The sequence below is a fragment of the Poeciliopsis prolifica genome, unplaced genomic scaffold (genome assembly GCF_027474105.1).
Source record: "Poeciliopsis prolifica strain line A6 unplaced genomic scaffold, Auburn_PproV2 SCAFFOLD083, whole genome shotgun sequence".
NCBI lineage: Eukaryota > Metazoa > Chordata > Actinopteri > Cyprinodontiformes > Poeciliidae > Poeciliopsis > Poeciliopsis prolifica.
Window position 1 is genome coordinate 358714 of NW_026562458.1, and position 15939 is coordinate 374652.

The window sequence follows — 15939 nt, forward strand, 5'->3', positions numbered from 1 at the left end:
GTCACTGCAGGATCATAACTAAAGTAAATCATTGCTGCTTTATTCCATGTTTCTTCATAACGCGACTTTCTGTATTTGCATTTAAAGAGAAGACTCGGTATTGATCAGCGAAGCATTTCCTGGCTTAAAGAGGATCCTGCAGGTGAAGCTCATGTGGGCTGTGGGTGTTTGTCTGTGGGGAAGCGAGCGTGTTCTGAGGGGCGGCGGTGTTTTCTGGACTCCTTAATGGTCAGCCTGTCCCCACAGAGTCTGGCTCAAATGTCAGGTCAGCTATGAAGTGACCTCCCGTCTCAGACTGCGCAGCAGCAGGAGCAGCAGCAGGAGCAGCAGCAGCAGCCGTCTCCTCCTCACCGTCTCATTCCTTACAGGAAGAGGATTTTATTTGTGAACCATCGTTCAGTTTAAAAGCAACGTCGTCACAGATGAGGCTTCGTTCTGATGGTCACGACTAAAACATGTCAAACCTCTTCATTAACTGGACAATAAATCAATAACAACATTCGATTCACTGATTATGATCCAGATCCGCCGTCTTTCGTTACCTATCAACAACTTAATGAGTAACTCAACGTACACACGATCGTCCTGCCGCCATGTTTGATTCCTAACAGGAAGTTGTGGTTTATTTGAAGCATTCTGATTGGCTGATGGTTTTCAGCCTTGCTACAGCGCCCCCTGTGGGTTTGATGTGTTTAAAACAATGCTAAGCAGGAGACTGGTTGGATCCCTGCGGATGAAAACGTCTCTGGAACCCATCCTGTGTTTATGATGTTTTTACAGCGATGTGGCGGACATGTGACCTCAGTCTGCTGCTCTTACTAAACTCCAAACTGCTGAGATTCTCCTGGACTTTGGGGAAAGTTGAGCTGCGAATCACTTTGCTGTGGTTGTGTTTTCAGGTAAGGCGCTGACCTTCCTGCTGCTGCAGCCCCCCAGCCCCAAACTCCCCGCCCACAGCACCATCCGCCGCACCGCCATCGATCTGATCGGCCGCGGCTTCACCGTCTGGGAGCCGTACATGGACGTGTCAGCGGTGCTCATGGGGCTGCTGGAGCTGTGTGCCGACGCAGAGAAGCAGCTGGCGAAGTGAGTCACCCACGCACACACACACACACACACACACACACACACACACACACACACACACACACACACACACACACACACACACACACACACACACACACACCTTAGTTAAATCAATGCTACGGTGACCTGCTTCATGCCAGAACTGAGAACCAATCAAACATCTGATCTGATGTGGGACTGGAGGCTGAACTCCAACAGATCAGCTGCTTCTGATTTTAAGCTTCTTACTGCTGGAAAATACGATGTAAAGGCAAAATGTTGCTCCTGTTTATAAAAAATTAAAAATTATTTCTGTAGATTTTCATCAGTGTTCAGTTCATGAGATTCATGACTTCAGTTCGTCTTTATTTCTCTTAAACCACTTTTCACTTCCACTATAATAACAGATCATTTTTTATGTCAGCATTTGCCTAACTTTGAAAAGAATTAGCTAGCTTAGCTTCCCCTAAAATAATTTTTTTAGATAAATACTGAAGCTCTTATTTACCTGAATGTCCTGTAAAATTTCTGTTGAATATAATTCAATGTCTGTGTTGATGTTTTGGTCAACAGACATTGTTGACAATATTCTGTTATAGCAACTCAATATGGTTGAATTTAGCGCTATAGCATTAGCTTTTGCTAATGTAGTGCTTTAGCATTATCTGATTTGTTTCTCTTTGACAATATTCTGCAGTCTCAATGTTCATGTTGCATTTTTTCCGACTTTCACGTCATTGATTGGTCATAATTCTGCACCACAAGAAGCAGATCTTGCAAGTTGCAATGTAAACAACGACTAAAGCTGAAAACAGAGGCACACCACACTTTTCAGATATTTATTTTTCCTGCAGGTTGAGGTGCGTTCCTGCTCCTTCCTGCCTGAATCGGATTGATTATCAGATCAAACATCTAAATTACCCAAAACGTGACAAAATGAATAAAGTTCCTCTGAGTTCTGGCGGGCCTTTGCTGATCCGTTTAATTGTATAATTGATCACTGCGCTGATCTGATTGGCTGATTCTGATCCCGTTAAAGCTGCCGGCCGTTCCAGAGCGACTCTCTGAGTTATGGAGGCGCTGCTGTAATCTGATTGGAGGACATTATGATGATGTAACGCTGTCTGTCCCGTTCTGACTGCTGCCGCCTTCAGACAGTTGTGGGTTGAAATCCCAGCAGGCAGAATGCCTCGGTTCATCGCAGACGCGTTTTTATTGTCGTTCTTTTGACTTATGACCTTTTAAAATAATGTATTTATTTACAGAAGCTCCTTTCAGACGCCATTAATCTTCCAGCCAGTGAAGCCATTACTGCTGGTCCTAATGCCGCCGTCTGTAGCGTTTTGCTGCAACAACATTACCAGATGTAACCTAATAAACTTTATTTATTCTTCATGACACAATAACAGGCGCAGCAGTAGCAGTCAGTTCCCCATCACCTGCACAAGCTGACAGATTTTATTGTTACCTTTAAAACAACTAAATGTTTTATTATTGGAGTTTTTCCTGCTGATTTGGTTATTATGATGCAACAGGAAGTAAAAAAAAAATCTGTTTTTAAATGATGGTTTCATTTATGAAAGGAAGGAGCTGCCAAAGCAACCTGATCATTTCTGGATTTTTCCATCTTCTGTTGTCTGAAACATTTTTACTGTGTGTGTGTGTGTGTGTGTGTGTGTGTGTGTGTGTGTGTGTGTGTGTGTGTGTGTGTGTGTGTGGGGGTGTGGGGGTGTGTGTGTGTGTGTGTGTGTGTGTGTGTGTGTAGTTAATCCCTTTCCAACGGGAAAAGACTTTTAAAAGCTTCCAGAGAATAAAAATCTCACCTGAAGATGTAAAAACCTTCAGAGGTTTCAGGACGCTCTCTCAGATCTCAAAACACGTTTTAAAAATGAAAAAATGTTTTTGTTTATGATGCTAAAAATGAAAGTGGAAAAGAAAAATCCTTCAGTGGTTTTCATGAGCTGGCAGGATTTCTGCAGGAAGTATTACTGATATTATCTCCATGCAGTGCAGAGATGACCTTCTGTTTCCTCATGTCTTTCCACCTGGCTCTGTGTTCAGACTACCAAACTGCGCGCTAACAGACCTGCTCAGACTAACGACGGTTATTTGAATCATTCAAATCGTCTCTTCAGAGGTTTTCTGTTATGTTCCGGTTTGTTGAGTCAAACTGCAGCTCAGCAGTCGGTTCAGAAACCTTCCAGTAAATCAATCTGTGAGCCTGCTGGCAAACCAACCGGTTCGTCCATCTGCACCCGACTGGGGGATCCAATCAGTAAGTCGGTCAGTCAGTGCCTACACACACACACACACACCACACACACACACACACACACACACACACACACAACACACACACACACACACACACACACACACACACACTGCCAGTTCTTTACAGCGGTGGCTCCCTGTCATGTGACTGGGTTGTTCTCTCCTCCCTCCCAGTCAGAAATCAATATCTGTGCGACTCTGTATCGACTGGGTAATGTCAGCGCGCTATTGGCTGTGAACGTAGCCATGTTGCCAGGTTCACACATGCTGGAGTCTCTGCAGAAAGCTGAGAGTTCAGCACAGACGGAGCGTTTCAGCCAGAGTCACGGTCCGATTCAGAGCTGCAGCGGTTCAGAACGGCGCCGGATTGCAGAGGCTCAAACGTTCTGAAGATATCAGACTTTATCATTTATATAACACACGGCCGGACAATAAATCAATAATATATATATCACAAAAGACCAACATCAATAAATACTACAGCTGATAGAATATTCCTCCAATCCAGAGTCGCACAGCATTCTGGGAGATGTAGGCAGAGGAAACGCTTTAGCCGCTAAACCTCTCACAGCTAGCTACGCTAGGTTAGTGGCATCAGCCATCTTGCTCATTGGTAGCCTAGCAACAGCCTGCAGCGTAATTGGCGCAGCAGCAGTTTCAGGTTTCGTCTAAAAAAATTTAAAAAACAGCGTTGAGTCAAAACTGATTAAACGTCATGGCATCAGCTTGGCAGAATTTCTGATATTTAAAACAAAAACTGATAAAATTAGTTTACATTTCATAATGCTGCGAGTCGCATCACATTTTTAACACTTCCATATGTGGAACTGAATCGTATCCAATTGTTTTCAAAACTGTCATGACACTTTATCCAACTGTCATTGAACTGGTGCATTATGGGAGTTTAGTCTCATATAAATGAACTATAAACATGAATAAATTCATTTTTATTCTCCTTGAACTGAACTTTGAACATGTTTCTGTTAAATTAACTTTTCTGACTGCATTTTAGTGATTTAATTATCTGAAATAACATTTATTTTACTTAGATTGGATCTTTTTGCGTAAAGAAAGAAATCTTTAATTTTGTCAGAATTGTTTTACAGCTAATCATCTCTTCATTATTTTCTGTTTTTCTCACTTGCCTCAAATCATGACATCAAGATTAACCTTTTGAAATGTAAATATGAATTATGAGCCTGTCAGGAAGTCATTTCATGTATTTTGATCATATTTCTGTGTCGTAATCAGAATCCCTTCTCTCTGGTGTTAATCTGGATTTTTTTCTGCCCACGTTCGGCTCATTAATCTTGGCGCCTCCGTTCGCTCAGCATCACATCATCGTTGCGACTGTTTCCAATTACCGCCAAATGAAAAGCTCAGTTCTGCTGATAAATTGCCGATATATTAGCGGCGGTAATTAGCGGCTGTGGCGAGATGTCACTTCCTGTGTGTGTGAGGGGTGTGTGTTCAGCTGTGTGTGTGTGTGTGTGTGTGTGTGTGTGTGTGTGTGTGTGTGTGTGTGTGTGTGTGTGTGTGCGCCTGCTGCCTGTTACATTGTGGGAGTCCATTATGCTGTCGCCTGCTGAATGGCTCCCATTGACTCGGCCCTGACATTATAAGCTGCTGTTAATCTCTTCACTCCATATATTAGCGAAGCTCAACCTTTCTTCTTCTTCTTCTTATTCTTCTTCTTCTTCTTCTTCTTTTCCTCCTGAAGCGTCTCAGCGTCTCAATCCTTCTCTGAATCAACCAGTGTGCAACAGTTTGGCTCTGAATATCATTTAAATCAAAATCATGAGGCTTCTTAAAGGGCCAGAATGTATTTATAAAAACTGTAAAAAGTTTAATAAATAGCTGTGTCTGTTTTCAATGAGATCTACTGAACTTTTTATGTTGTTCAGTTATTTCAGGATTTCATTCTTTTGAAATTAAAATCATAGATTTTGTGTTTAATATTTGCAATAAAGTTAGAAATATTTGCAATAAAGTTAGAAATATTTGCACTTCTGTACGACAGTAAATGTGAAACGTCACCTTCACGTCAATCAGAGGCAGTAGAAAAAGTGAGGTACTCAGCGGGTTGTTGCTGGGTATCCAGAGAGTTTCGATGCGTTTCTCTGAAGGACCGATTAAGAAACGATGGCGGACCGGATTTGGCCCCCGGGCCTTTCGTTTGATCCATGTTGCAGGAGTAGAGTTTTGGGTTCTGGATGTTCTGATCCAGTGTTTGTCTCCTCAGCGTCACCATGGGTCTGCCCCTCAACCCCCCCGCCGACGCGGCGCGCTCCGCCCGCCACGCCCTGTCCCTCATCGCCACCGCCCGGCCGCCGGCCTTCATCACCACCATCGCCCGCGAGGTGAGTCCAGAACCTCCGACAGCAGCGGGTCTGTTTCGTTCCCGATGTTTTGAGTGAGTCCGGTCGGTTTCCTCCAGGTCCAACGGCACAACGCGGCCCAGGCCAACTCCCAGTCCCAGCAGAACGTCCACACCACCACGCTGGCCCGGGCCAAGGCCGAGATCCTCCGGGTCGTCGACATCCTGATCGAGAAGATGCCCGGAGACGTGGTGGACCTGCTGGTCGAGGTGAGCAGAACCAGAGCTCTGGCGCTGTGGGTCCGCCGGGTCTCGTGGTTCTGATGACGGTTCCTCTGGTTCCAGGTGATGGACATCATCATGTACTGCATCGAAGGCTCTCTGGTGAAGAAGAAAGGACTGCAGGAGTGTTTTCCCGCCATCTGCAAGTGAGTCTGTGTATTGATGTGATCAGTCGCCGTGAACTGATGGAGTGTCTGACCACTGGCAGAGGTCAGAGGTCACTTCACACTAGGGTTTGTTGCAGGAAGCAGGTCAATATGTTTGATTGTGTCTGTGAGCGTGTCTTGGTTCTGATCTGTGGTGTACTGGGGTCAGCGGTCATCAGGCTGTGCACACATCTTAAAAATGTCTTAAATTTGTCAAGCTAAAGGTAATGCCTTAAAATGTCTTAAATTAAGAAATTAAAATTTAGAATGTCTTAAAATCATTTAAACATTTTTTAAGTTGGCCTTAAATACGTCTTGAATTTTGTTGTTGCAGGAAAATTTAATCTATTTAATCTCATGTAGATAGGGATTATGTTTGCAGGCAAACTTTTGGGACGCCTGCAAACCTAATCCCTGAACTCCTGAACTCTGTGACCTGAGGCAGTTGCTGCTACCGCTAACCAGCTGCTAACATACCGTTGCCCGCTAGCTGACTAGCATTTGGTGTTTATTATTGGAAAAGTGTCATTTTATCGCATTTTGTCTTCGCCGTTGGGCCATTTTCTTTTTTTGTGTATTTGTCCAGGTTTTAAATGTTGTGCGAAGTCTTTAAAAACATTTAATACTCTTAAACATTGTTGTTAAGTCTTAAAAAGTCTGAAACGTTGATTTAAGACTTTTTGGTGTTGATTGTCTGAAACGTTGTTGTCACTGCTGCTCAGGTTCTACATGGTGGGTTACTGCGACCGCAGCCATCGCATCGCCGTCGGAGCGCGCCAAGGATCGGTGGCGCTCTACGACGTTCGCACGGGAAAATGTCAGGTAGGAGCTCGACAAGCGTCCGTCCATCCATTCGTCCGTCCGCCCGTCCATCCATCCATCCAGTTACCAGGCAGGAAGTGGTCAGAGATCAGGGGGCGGGGTTTATGCAGCAAGGTTTCTGGGTCGGGAACCCAACCTGCTCCTTCTTCCTCTTCACCACACTGCGCCCCTCCACCCCACCCTCCATCTCTTCCTCCCTTTTTACCTGTTTTCATGTTTCTCCAATAAAACTCTCCGTTCTTTAAAATGAAAGATTCGCTCAGCGGCTCTGAGAAGCAAAGAAACGAGGAGAACAGTTTAACTTCCCAGTAATTGATTAATGACAAAGCAGTGACTCTGTTAATCATGTTCCTGTTTGATTGTGTGTGAGAGACGCAGTTTGTGAGCTGTTCCTTGTTTGTGTGTGGGTGTGTGTGTGTGTGTGTGTGTGTGTGTGTGTGTGTGTGTGTGTGTGTGTGTGTGTGTGTGTGTGTGTGTGTGTGTTTGTTGGTAATTTGCTGCGTATTGATTTTCAGTAACCTGAGCAGTCTAGTCTGGTGGAGGGGGTCATTTATATCTGAAAACAGCATGGCCCGATTCAGCCCACATCTCTTTTGATTCACTGCGTGTGTGTGTGTGTGTGTGTGTGTGTGTGTGTGCGTGCGTGCGTGCGTGCGTGCGTGCGTGCGTGCGTGCGTGCGTGCGTGCGTGCGTGCGTGTGTGTGTGTGTGTGTGTGTGTGTGTGGGTGTGTGTGTGTGTGTGTGTGTGTAAAGGCTGGGAAACACTTCTGTGTGGTATTTCCACTAATTAACATTTAATAGACAATGGACCTGCGGGAACTGTGTGTTACAAGTGTTTTATTTCAAGCGAAGCAGAAAGCTCTCGTCTTGATTAATAGAGTTCAAAATCTTTAAGGTTTTATTAATTCTGAATCTTATTGATTCTGCTGCTTCTTGGTGCTTTGAATAATGTCTTCAGTAGAAACGGCAGGATGATTTCCTGGCTGGTGTTGAAAGCAGTGGATCTGATTTTAGACAAGGAAAACAGAAAAAGGTTCAAATGTTTTTCTCTCGCTGTGAAGTTAGCAAACTTTACCAATCGCTAACTGAAACGTTAGCAGCGCTAATCTTAAAATACTAGTAAACTTAACCATTAGTTCCCCAAACGCTAAACTGCTGTGCCAACATATTGACCAGAAGCTAATGCTAAAATGCTACACCAACACAATATTCAGTTATTAGCTACTTCAGCTAAGCTTTTAAGCTAACGCTGTCGCAGTACACCATCATGGTGTTTAGCAAAAGCTAATGCTAAGCATACAATTTAAAGAAGATTTTTTTTAAAAGCTGCTCCTGAAGTTTTCCAGTTTTAAGTTCCAGAAACTTCTCATTTTCCAAAATGATAAGTTCTGGCAATGACTCAGTACCAGAAAGGCTTAAACACAAATATCCTCCGATAGACGCGTGATGAAATCTTTCACATCAGCAGTTGTTTTCAGTGAGTTAAAGCTGCAGCTGCTCAGATGGAAAGACACTGACTGCTAATAATGTCTCCGCAGAACTGCAGTTCAGAAACCAAAACCTTTAAAAAGTTTGTGTTTATTCTTAACCCAGTCGGATTCATCAGAGGGATCAGAACCGGTCCGGTCCGATCGGGTTTTCTAACAGTCATGATGAAGAAGAAGAAGATGAGTTTGTGCTGCTAATCCCGCTCAGCCGGAGCGTTTCCAACCGTAGCGTAGCGGCTCGCTGCAGGACCATCTGCCGCGGCTTTGATCAGCCTCCGTGAACAGCTCTTTGTCAGCTGCGTTCCTGGCTGTGTGTTTCTGTCCAGCTGCCCACTCTGCCTTTTTAACAGACTCTGCCCACTCCGCTAATTGAACACAAAGAGAGCGGCGCCCACATCTCTCCCCTCTCTGCTGCATCTGTTTCTTTCTGGGACGCTTTGTGCATCCTGTCATCCGGCAGCGCCGCGGAGCCGCGACCTGGAGAATCACCTTTCTCCTGATGACACAAACTCAAGATTAGCATCACAATGGTGGCAGTTTGTTCTTTTATTCATGGCTGCAGCCTCCAGAAAACCTCCTCCATGTTGCCTTACTGTAGTCCTGAATCCTTCATCAGACGCTCAGAATGCGTCCTAAACATGCAAAATAAATACTAACCACAACATTTCTGCCAAATTGTTCATGTCGGTTGGAATCCAGCTGGAAATTAGCATCAATGCAAATATCTTACTACACTTAAAATATCATAGGTAACTTTGAGGCAACATATGGAAGCTTGTTTAAGTCAATAATTCCTTAATATTGATCAAAAGTACTAGTAGATTAATGCAGTTTTAAGAATTATTGACTTAAAACACGCTCATAAGTGTTGCTAATAAGTAATTTGTTTTTGTTACGTCTAAGATATTTTCCAGTGCACTACATGACTTACTGCTCTCAGAATGCTAAGTGTGGCTCATACATTCAGATTCAAGTAAATACTTACTTTAGCTCTAATGCTAATGTTAGCATGAGGGCTATTGCTAGCATGTTGACCAGCAGGTCGAGTAGCGATAGCTGATTGGCAGCGACTGTGATCAGTCTCTGCAGTGTGATGAGCGAACAGGAAGTGGTTTTCCTGCGCTGCGCTCTGATTGGCTGGTTGGACGGGTGGGCAGCCCACTGTGACACACTGACCCACTCAGATCATCAGATATGAAAGCATCAAAATTTCATCAGATCCTCTGAGAGAAAATTTATTTTCTCTTTTATTTCAGCAAAAATAATAGAATATTAAAACATTTATCTGTATTTAGAACATTTAACATGTAAGGATCTTTGTCTGGTTTTCTTTCATACATTTCTGTTGTTGTTGTTCCTGACCGACTTTATCAAAGAAAAGCCGGTGAAACAAAGTATCAGTCAGGGTAAGGATAAAGAAACACTTTATCGCTGCTGCAGATCCAAATCAATTCAGAAACAATTTATGATTAAAAAACAATTTCTTTAATCCAACTTTTGAGATTCAGCCTAAATAAAGTAATTTAAATAAAATTGTTTTATTCTGTATCAAAATCCATCAGTTTATATTTAAACTAAAATGTGCATTAAATCCACAATTTAAGTGACTAGCATGACTTTAGATTTTAGAGAAAACTAATGGGATCAAATGGATCTTTTTGAATCGACTCCCAGACCAGGATCTGTTTCCTCTTCGGTCTGTAACTGGTTTCCTCTCATGGTTCCGACCCGCTGCTCTGGAGGTTCTGTGTCCTTCAGTTGATCCTGGTCCGGTTCAGGAATGGGTTCTGGTTCCGTTTCCCTCCAGGATCCAGCAGGACTCCGTCCCTCTGCTGGAATCTAACCAGGTTTCCTCTAATAAAAGCAGGGATGAAAATATGAGCTTTCTGATTTTCTGGTTATTATTTGAGGCGCTGGTTCCCCTGCTGCGACGCGCCGTTAATCTCATCTGGAGGTGAGCGTCTGTAATCCCAGTCGCAGGAGCTTTTATTGCGTTACGCGTCCTGCAGCTGGTGGGAGCGGTTATTGCGTTACGCGCGGCGCGGCGGCGGCCGGATCCGGTCCCCAGAGTTCTGGAGGCATCTGTTGGCCCAGAAGCAACAATCTGGCGGGGCCCGGTTCTCCAGAGACGGGTCCAGGAAACCCAAACCTGGGCAACACCTGCAGCAGAACCGCTTGATTTCACTCAGCATTTTCAAGATTATCAAAATGCTAGCGCTGTTATCATGATGCTAGCGCCGATATCATGATGCTAGCGTTATCATGATGCTAGCGCCGATATCATGATGCTAGCGCCGATATCATGATGCTAGCGCCGATATCATGATGCTAGCGCCGATATCATGATGCTAGTGCCGTTATCATGATGCTAGCGCCGATATCATGATGCTAGCGCCGATATCATGATGCTAGCGCCGATATCATGATGCTAGCGCCGATATCATGATGCTAGCGCCGATATCATGATGCTAGCGTTATCATGATGCTAGCGTTGTTATCATGATGCTAGCGTTGTTATCATGATGCTAGCGCCGTTATCATGATGCTAGCGTTGTTATTATGATGCTAGCGTTGTTATCATGATGCTAGCGTTGTTATCATGATGCTAGCGCCGATATCATGATGCTAGCGTTGTTATCATGATGCTAGCGTTGTTATCATGATGCTAGCGCCGATATCATGATGCTAGCGCCGATATTATGATGCTAGCGCTGTTATCATGATGCTAGCGCCGTTATCATGATGCTAGCGCCGATATCATGATGCTAGCGTTGTTATCATGATGCTAGCGCCGTTATCATGATGCTAGCGTTGTTATTATGATGCTAGCGTTGTTATCATGATGCTAGCGCCGATATCGTGATGCTAGCGCCGTTATTGTGATGCTAGCGCCGATATCGTGATGCTGGCATGATGACATGAGGAAACCGTGTGACATCTACAATGAAGGAAAGTTATGTTTGTCCAGTCTTCCTTCCCAGGCTTTTATTCTGAAAGGTCTCCTGTCTCCTCTGCAGAACATCCACGGCCACAAAGGTCCAATAACGGCGGTGTCGTTCGCGCCTGACGGCCGGTACCTGGCCACCTACTCCAACGCGGACAGCCACATCTGCTTCTGGCAGGTACCGTTTCATTCTCACATTTTGTCAGATTTATTCGCTGCAGACAGAAATGCTGGGTAATATTTTCATTTGTCTTCAAAGCTTTAATAAGTGAAACGTTGAGCGGATCATTTCCTGGACGAGCCGCAACACGTGTGACTGATAAACAGAAACGCCTCCCTGCTCTTCCCAGAACTGTTGTTTTAAATGAAAGGTCTTTACGACCTCTGACATGGCTCCCTATACCCCACACACACACACACACACACACACACACACACACACACACACACACACACACACACACACACACACACACACACACACACACACACACGCAGAGTAATGGCATTACTGTAAGCATAAACCACTGCGAGCGCCGGCAGGACGGCTGCTGTGGTAATTAGCAGGCAGACGCTTTGTCGGTGTGTTTGGGGTGTGTGTGTGTGTAGGTGTGGGTGTGTGTGTGGGGGGGGTGTGGGGGGGTGTGGGTGTGTGTGTGGGGGGGTGTCGATGGGGGACGTCTAGTTTCTCCTCCATGTTTTTTTCTTTCAGAATCTGGACTGGTCCAGTTTCAGATCGTACTGGGTATAAATTGGAGATCCAAACTGGAATCGGCTCCATTCCCACTTTGTATAGTAGAACCAGAACTAACCATGATTAGCTCTGGTTCTGGTTCTTTTCATCCGGTTAATTTAAAAGATTTAAAGGCTTAAAATTTATTTCATGTTGAGTCCAGAAAACACAGAAAGTCATGTAACATCTACTGGTAGAAAGTTCTGAGAGGTTCTGTGAGGTTCGGAAGGTTCTGAGAGGTTCTGGAAGGTTCTGAGAGGTGACGGTTTGCTGTCGGTTCCCAGATGAACACCAGCCTGCTCGGCAGCATCGGGATGCTGAACTCGGCGCCGCAGCTGCGCTGCATCAAGACCTACCAGGTTCCTCCGGTCCAGCCCGCCTCGCCCGGCTCCCAGAACCACCTGAAGCTGGCCCGCCTCATCTGGACCTCCAACCGCAACGTCATCCTGATGGCCCACGACGGCAAGGAGCATCGCTTCATGGTGTGATCGGGCCGGGCCCACCGACCCGGACCTGAGCCACGGTTTGGGACCGGACACGGATTCTACTGATGGTTCTGATGAAAACGAAACAAATACATTTCTGAACGTAGTGCAGGTCTACGGAAGACAATTAGTGCCAAAAAACAGGAATTCTGACTTTTTTCTCAGGATCGTTTCAGGAAGTTTAAGATGTAATTCTGAGAAAAAAGCAAAATTCTTTAATTTTCTCAAAATTCTGAATTTTTTTCTCAATTACTTTTTTTCTCAAATTTATTCAAAGTTCTGAATTTTTACCCAAGTATACGACTTTTCCTCAAAATTCTGAATTTTTTCACCAAATTCTGAATTTATTCTGATTCTGTAAAACATTTTCATCCTCGATATCTTGACACATGATCAAACATGACATTATTATTGATACATATTTTGTCCAGATGCTTGTTTCTGTTTTGGACTGGAGCTCATTATATTATTACCTCTAGTGAAAGTTTTGCACTTTCACCAAAAGTGAACATTTCCTGTTATTATAGGAAATTTAATCTATAATCTAAATTTCAGCAAATATTTCTCTTTTAATTTTCTATCTATGCTCCATCAGGAACTATGAGAATTTTTTTTTTCATTGGCACTAATCGTCTTCCATAGGAGCATCTGGAGGTCCAAACCCAAACTCAGGTCCAGGTTTGGCTCCTGTTTTATCCGCTACAGTTGATCATGTTGAAGTTTTGTGTTTTTTTATCATTTCTTTTGGTTCATATTTATTTGCTGCTGTTTATTTAAAGTTTTTATTAGTTTCTGTTCTGATCAAAGTTTCTCACCATAAAACTGTCGACATTCTGGATCTGTTCCTGTGTGTGTGTGTGTGTGTGTGTGTGTGTGTGTGTGTGTGTTTCATCATTAAACACACTTTAATGATGTGTTCAGTCACGGTTCCAGTTGAGACGCTGCAGCCAGAAAGTGAAACCTGAAGTGACTTTTATTCTAATCTGAGTTGGGTTTCTGTTTAATCTCGTGTTCATGCCAGATTATTGATCCTCTTCCTGCTGAAATCACAGAGCTGCCGTTTCCGTGGCTGCAGTGAACGTCTCGTCCCGTTTGTCGCGCTTCTCGCTTCCGCAGTGAAAAAGATTTTTATTTAAATCATAAACTGACTGAAGGACGGAGAACCGATGGAAATCAAAATGTTTTGTCTCTTTATTTTGGACTTTATTTATGTTAAATTTATTTGGATTAAACTTTTTTACTTTTAACTTTTTTCACGTAAAACTGTCCAGAAAAAGTTTCTCATTTCTTAAGACTTCCAGATTTAAAGCTTTTATTATTTTCTTTCTCTCCTTGAAACACTTTAAAGTCCTGGTTCTCAAGCTGTGGTGCACGGCCCACCAGCGGTACGCCTGATGGTAAAGATTTGAGCCTGATGACATGAAATCTCAGATCAGACATCTGCAGGGTCGGCTAGCTGCTAGCAACATGACTAGCATGAAGCAGGTTGTGCAGAGAAAGAGTTGAGTTGGTCGAAGTGACCTGTTGGCTTTATGTGCAAGGCGGCCATGTTGGATTCTCAAATGTGGATTTGGATATTTGAAACAAGGAGTAAATATCGATAATGACACTTGATTCTTCAGTTATACAATAAGAGAAAAGATTTACTTCCTGTATCTGTTCTGAAACGTTTCAGAACCGCTGCTTTAATAGTTCACTAGAACTTCTGTTGGTACCAAAATCTGAGTTCAGAAAAACCAATAAAAGTTTCAATCAATTCAGATTTTTAGTTATCATTACTGAACTGAATGTTTCCTGCTTTCAAATTTCTCCTATTTTTTCTTTTATTAAATTGCTGAAGTTTTTCTGTAAAAAGTGAAACTTTGACCCAAAATGTTGTGAAAAGTCAAACTTTCCTCCAGTAAATGATCAGAAAATCTTTTCAGATGATTTCAGGTAAAAATTCACTGCAGAAAAACTCGATGTTTGTTTAAAACATTTTGTAAATCAACTTCAACCTGTTACATGATTATCTGGTAAAAACTTGGATATTTTGCACAATTTAAAACATTTTTTTCTTTGTTTTGATTCTTTGTGTTAAAGTTTTTATTGAATGTTTTTCTTCCTGCTGTAAAACGTCGTCAAGCTTTTAGTTTCGTTCAGAGGAAACTATCTACATGTAGATCTATATAGAGTTGTATCTAGAAAGCCGTTTCTGTGGCGCTCCACCTGTAAACCGCAGCGTGTCAAAGCTTTTCACAGCTTCTTCTTCTCCTTAAAGAGGAAAAAGCGGTGCAGCTTCTGATCGGAGGGATTTCTGAGGCGACCTGACAGCTCTGAGATCTTAATCTCTCCCTCTCTGCAGCACTCTCTTCACAGTTTGAGGAAATATGTTTGCTGCGCGTCTCGGGGGGAAGACGGGTGAGAAAAATACGGGAGGCAGAGAGTAAGTAAGGATCAGAGCATCGGAGCGGAAAAACCCAGAAGAAAACTACAAACCAAACTTCTGCTTTCCTCAGATATTATTTCCAGAAAATGATGATTCTGTCAGCTGGTTGGTTTGTTTGCAGTCGGTCGGTGTTGGTGTCGTGTGAAGTGATGCATGGATGTGAGCTTCGCTCCACAGCTGCTGAAATCTGATCAATGTGTCGTATTCAAACGTGAATTGATGTTTAATAAAGACGTAGATTAAAACTACAGTTTGTCTCCATTTCTTCACATTTCAGCTGCAGCAGAAGATCAGATAAAATTTCACGACTTGCTTTGGTTGATCAGTAGTTCAGGTTTTTAAAGTTTAATCTTTTAGTTGGAGTTTGTAACTGGACGGTTCAGAACAAGATGTCTGCTCAGAACTAACAGAGAGATGGAGTCAAATTTCACCAGATATTTTTGTGGTGTTTCATCCTGTCAGGAGAAATCCTGCCTGCTGAAAGCAGAAGATTGGAGGCCTAGCAAACAGGCACCTTGTGGAGAAACTTAAAAGCAGTATTTGGATTTTCCAGTCGCTGGATTGAACTCTGCTGCAAATGTGAACGCCAAGTGGACCGGCGACCGCTCCAAAAGCAGGAAGTGAACTGCAACGCAGGTCATTCTGGGTAAATGCAACCAAAACTACTGTTAGCCTAGCGCTAATGAGAAAAACAGCTTGTAATTTTTTTTTAATCAAAGAAAAATCCTAGAGTTGCTAAAACATGATGCTACTCCATTTGTTTCTATTTGGTGAAGAAGGAAGTAAAGATGTTTGTGTTCTTTACTTCAGTGGTTCTTGATGCAGCACCCCCGCAGGCGAGGAGGGGAACAGGTTTAAATGTTATGAACAAGTTAAAAGATAAAATAAAAGTACAAATAAAGTGACATCTATGGATAGATGGGCTAATTTCATCTTGTATTCACAGATTTCAT

At 43.3% G+C, this 15939-nt stretch overlaps 1 protein-coding gene across 1 annotated transcript in view; it reads left to right on the top strand.

Annotated features, from left to right (window-relative positions):
* LOC129353080 (WD repeat-containing protein 7-like) overlaps nt 1-15234 on the top strand; it is a 55043-nt gene extending 39809 nt beyond the window's left edge. Inside the window, 7 exon segments of the mRNA XM_055022280.1 lie at nt 900-1086; nt 5585-5702; nt 5780-5929; nt 6005-6087; nt 6810-6909; nt 11414-11518; nt 12358-15234. Coding sequence (XP_054878255.1) covers nt 900-1086; nt 5585-5702; nt 5780-5929; nt 6005-6087; nt 6810-6909; nt 11414-11518; nt 12358-12561 — 947 coding nt within the window. The 3' untranslated portion in view covers nt 12562-15234.
* Nucleotides 15235-15939: the final 705 nt, after the last annotated feature.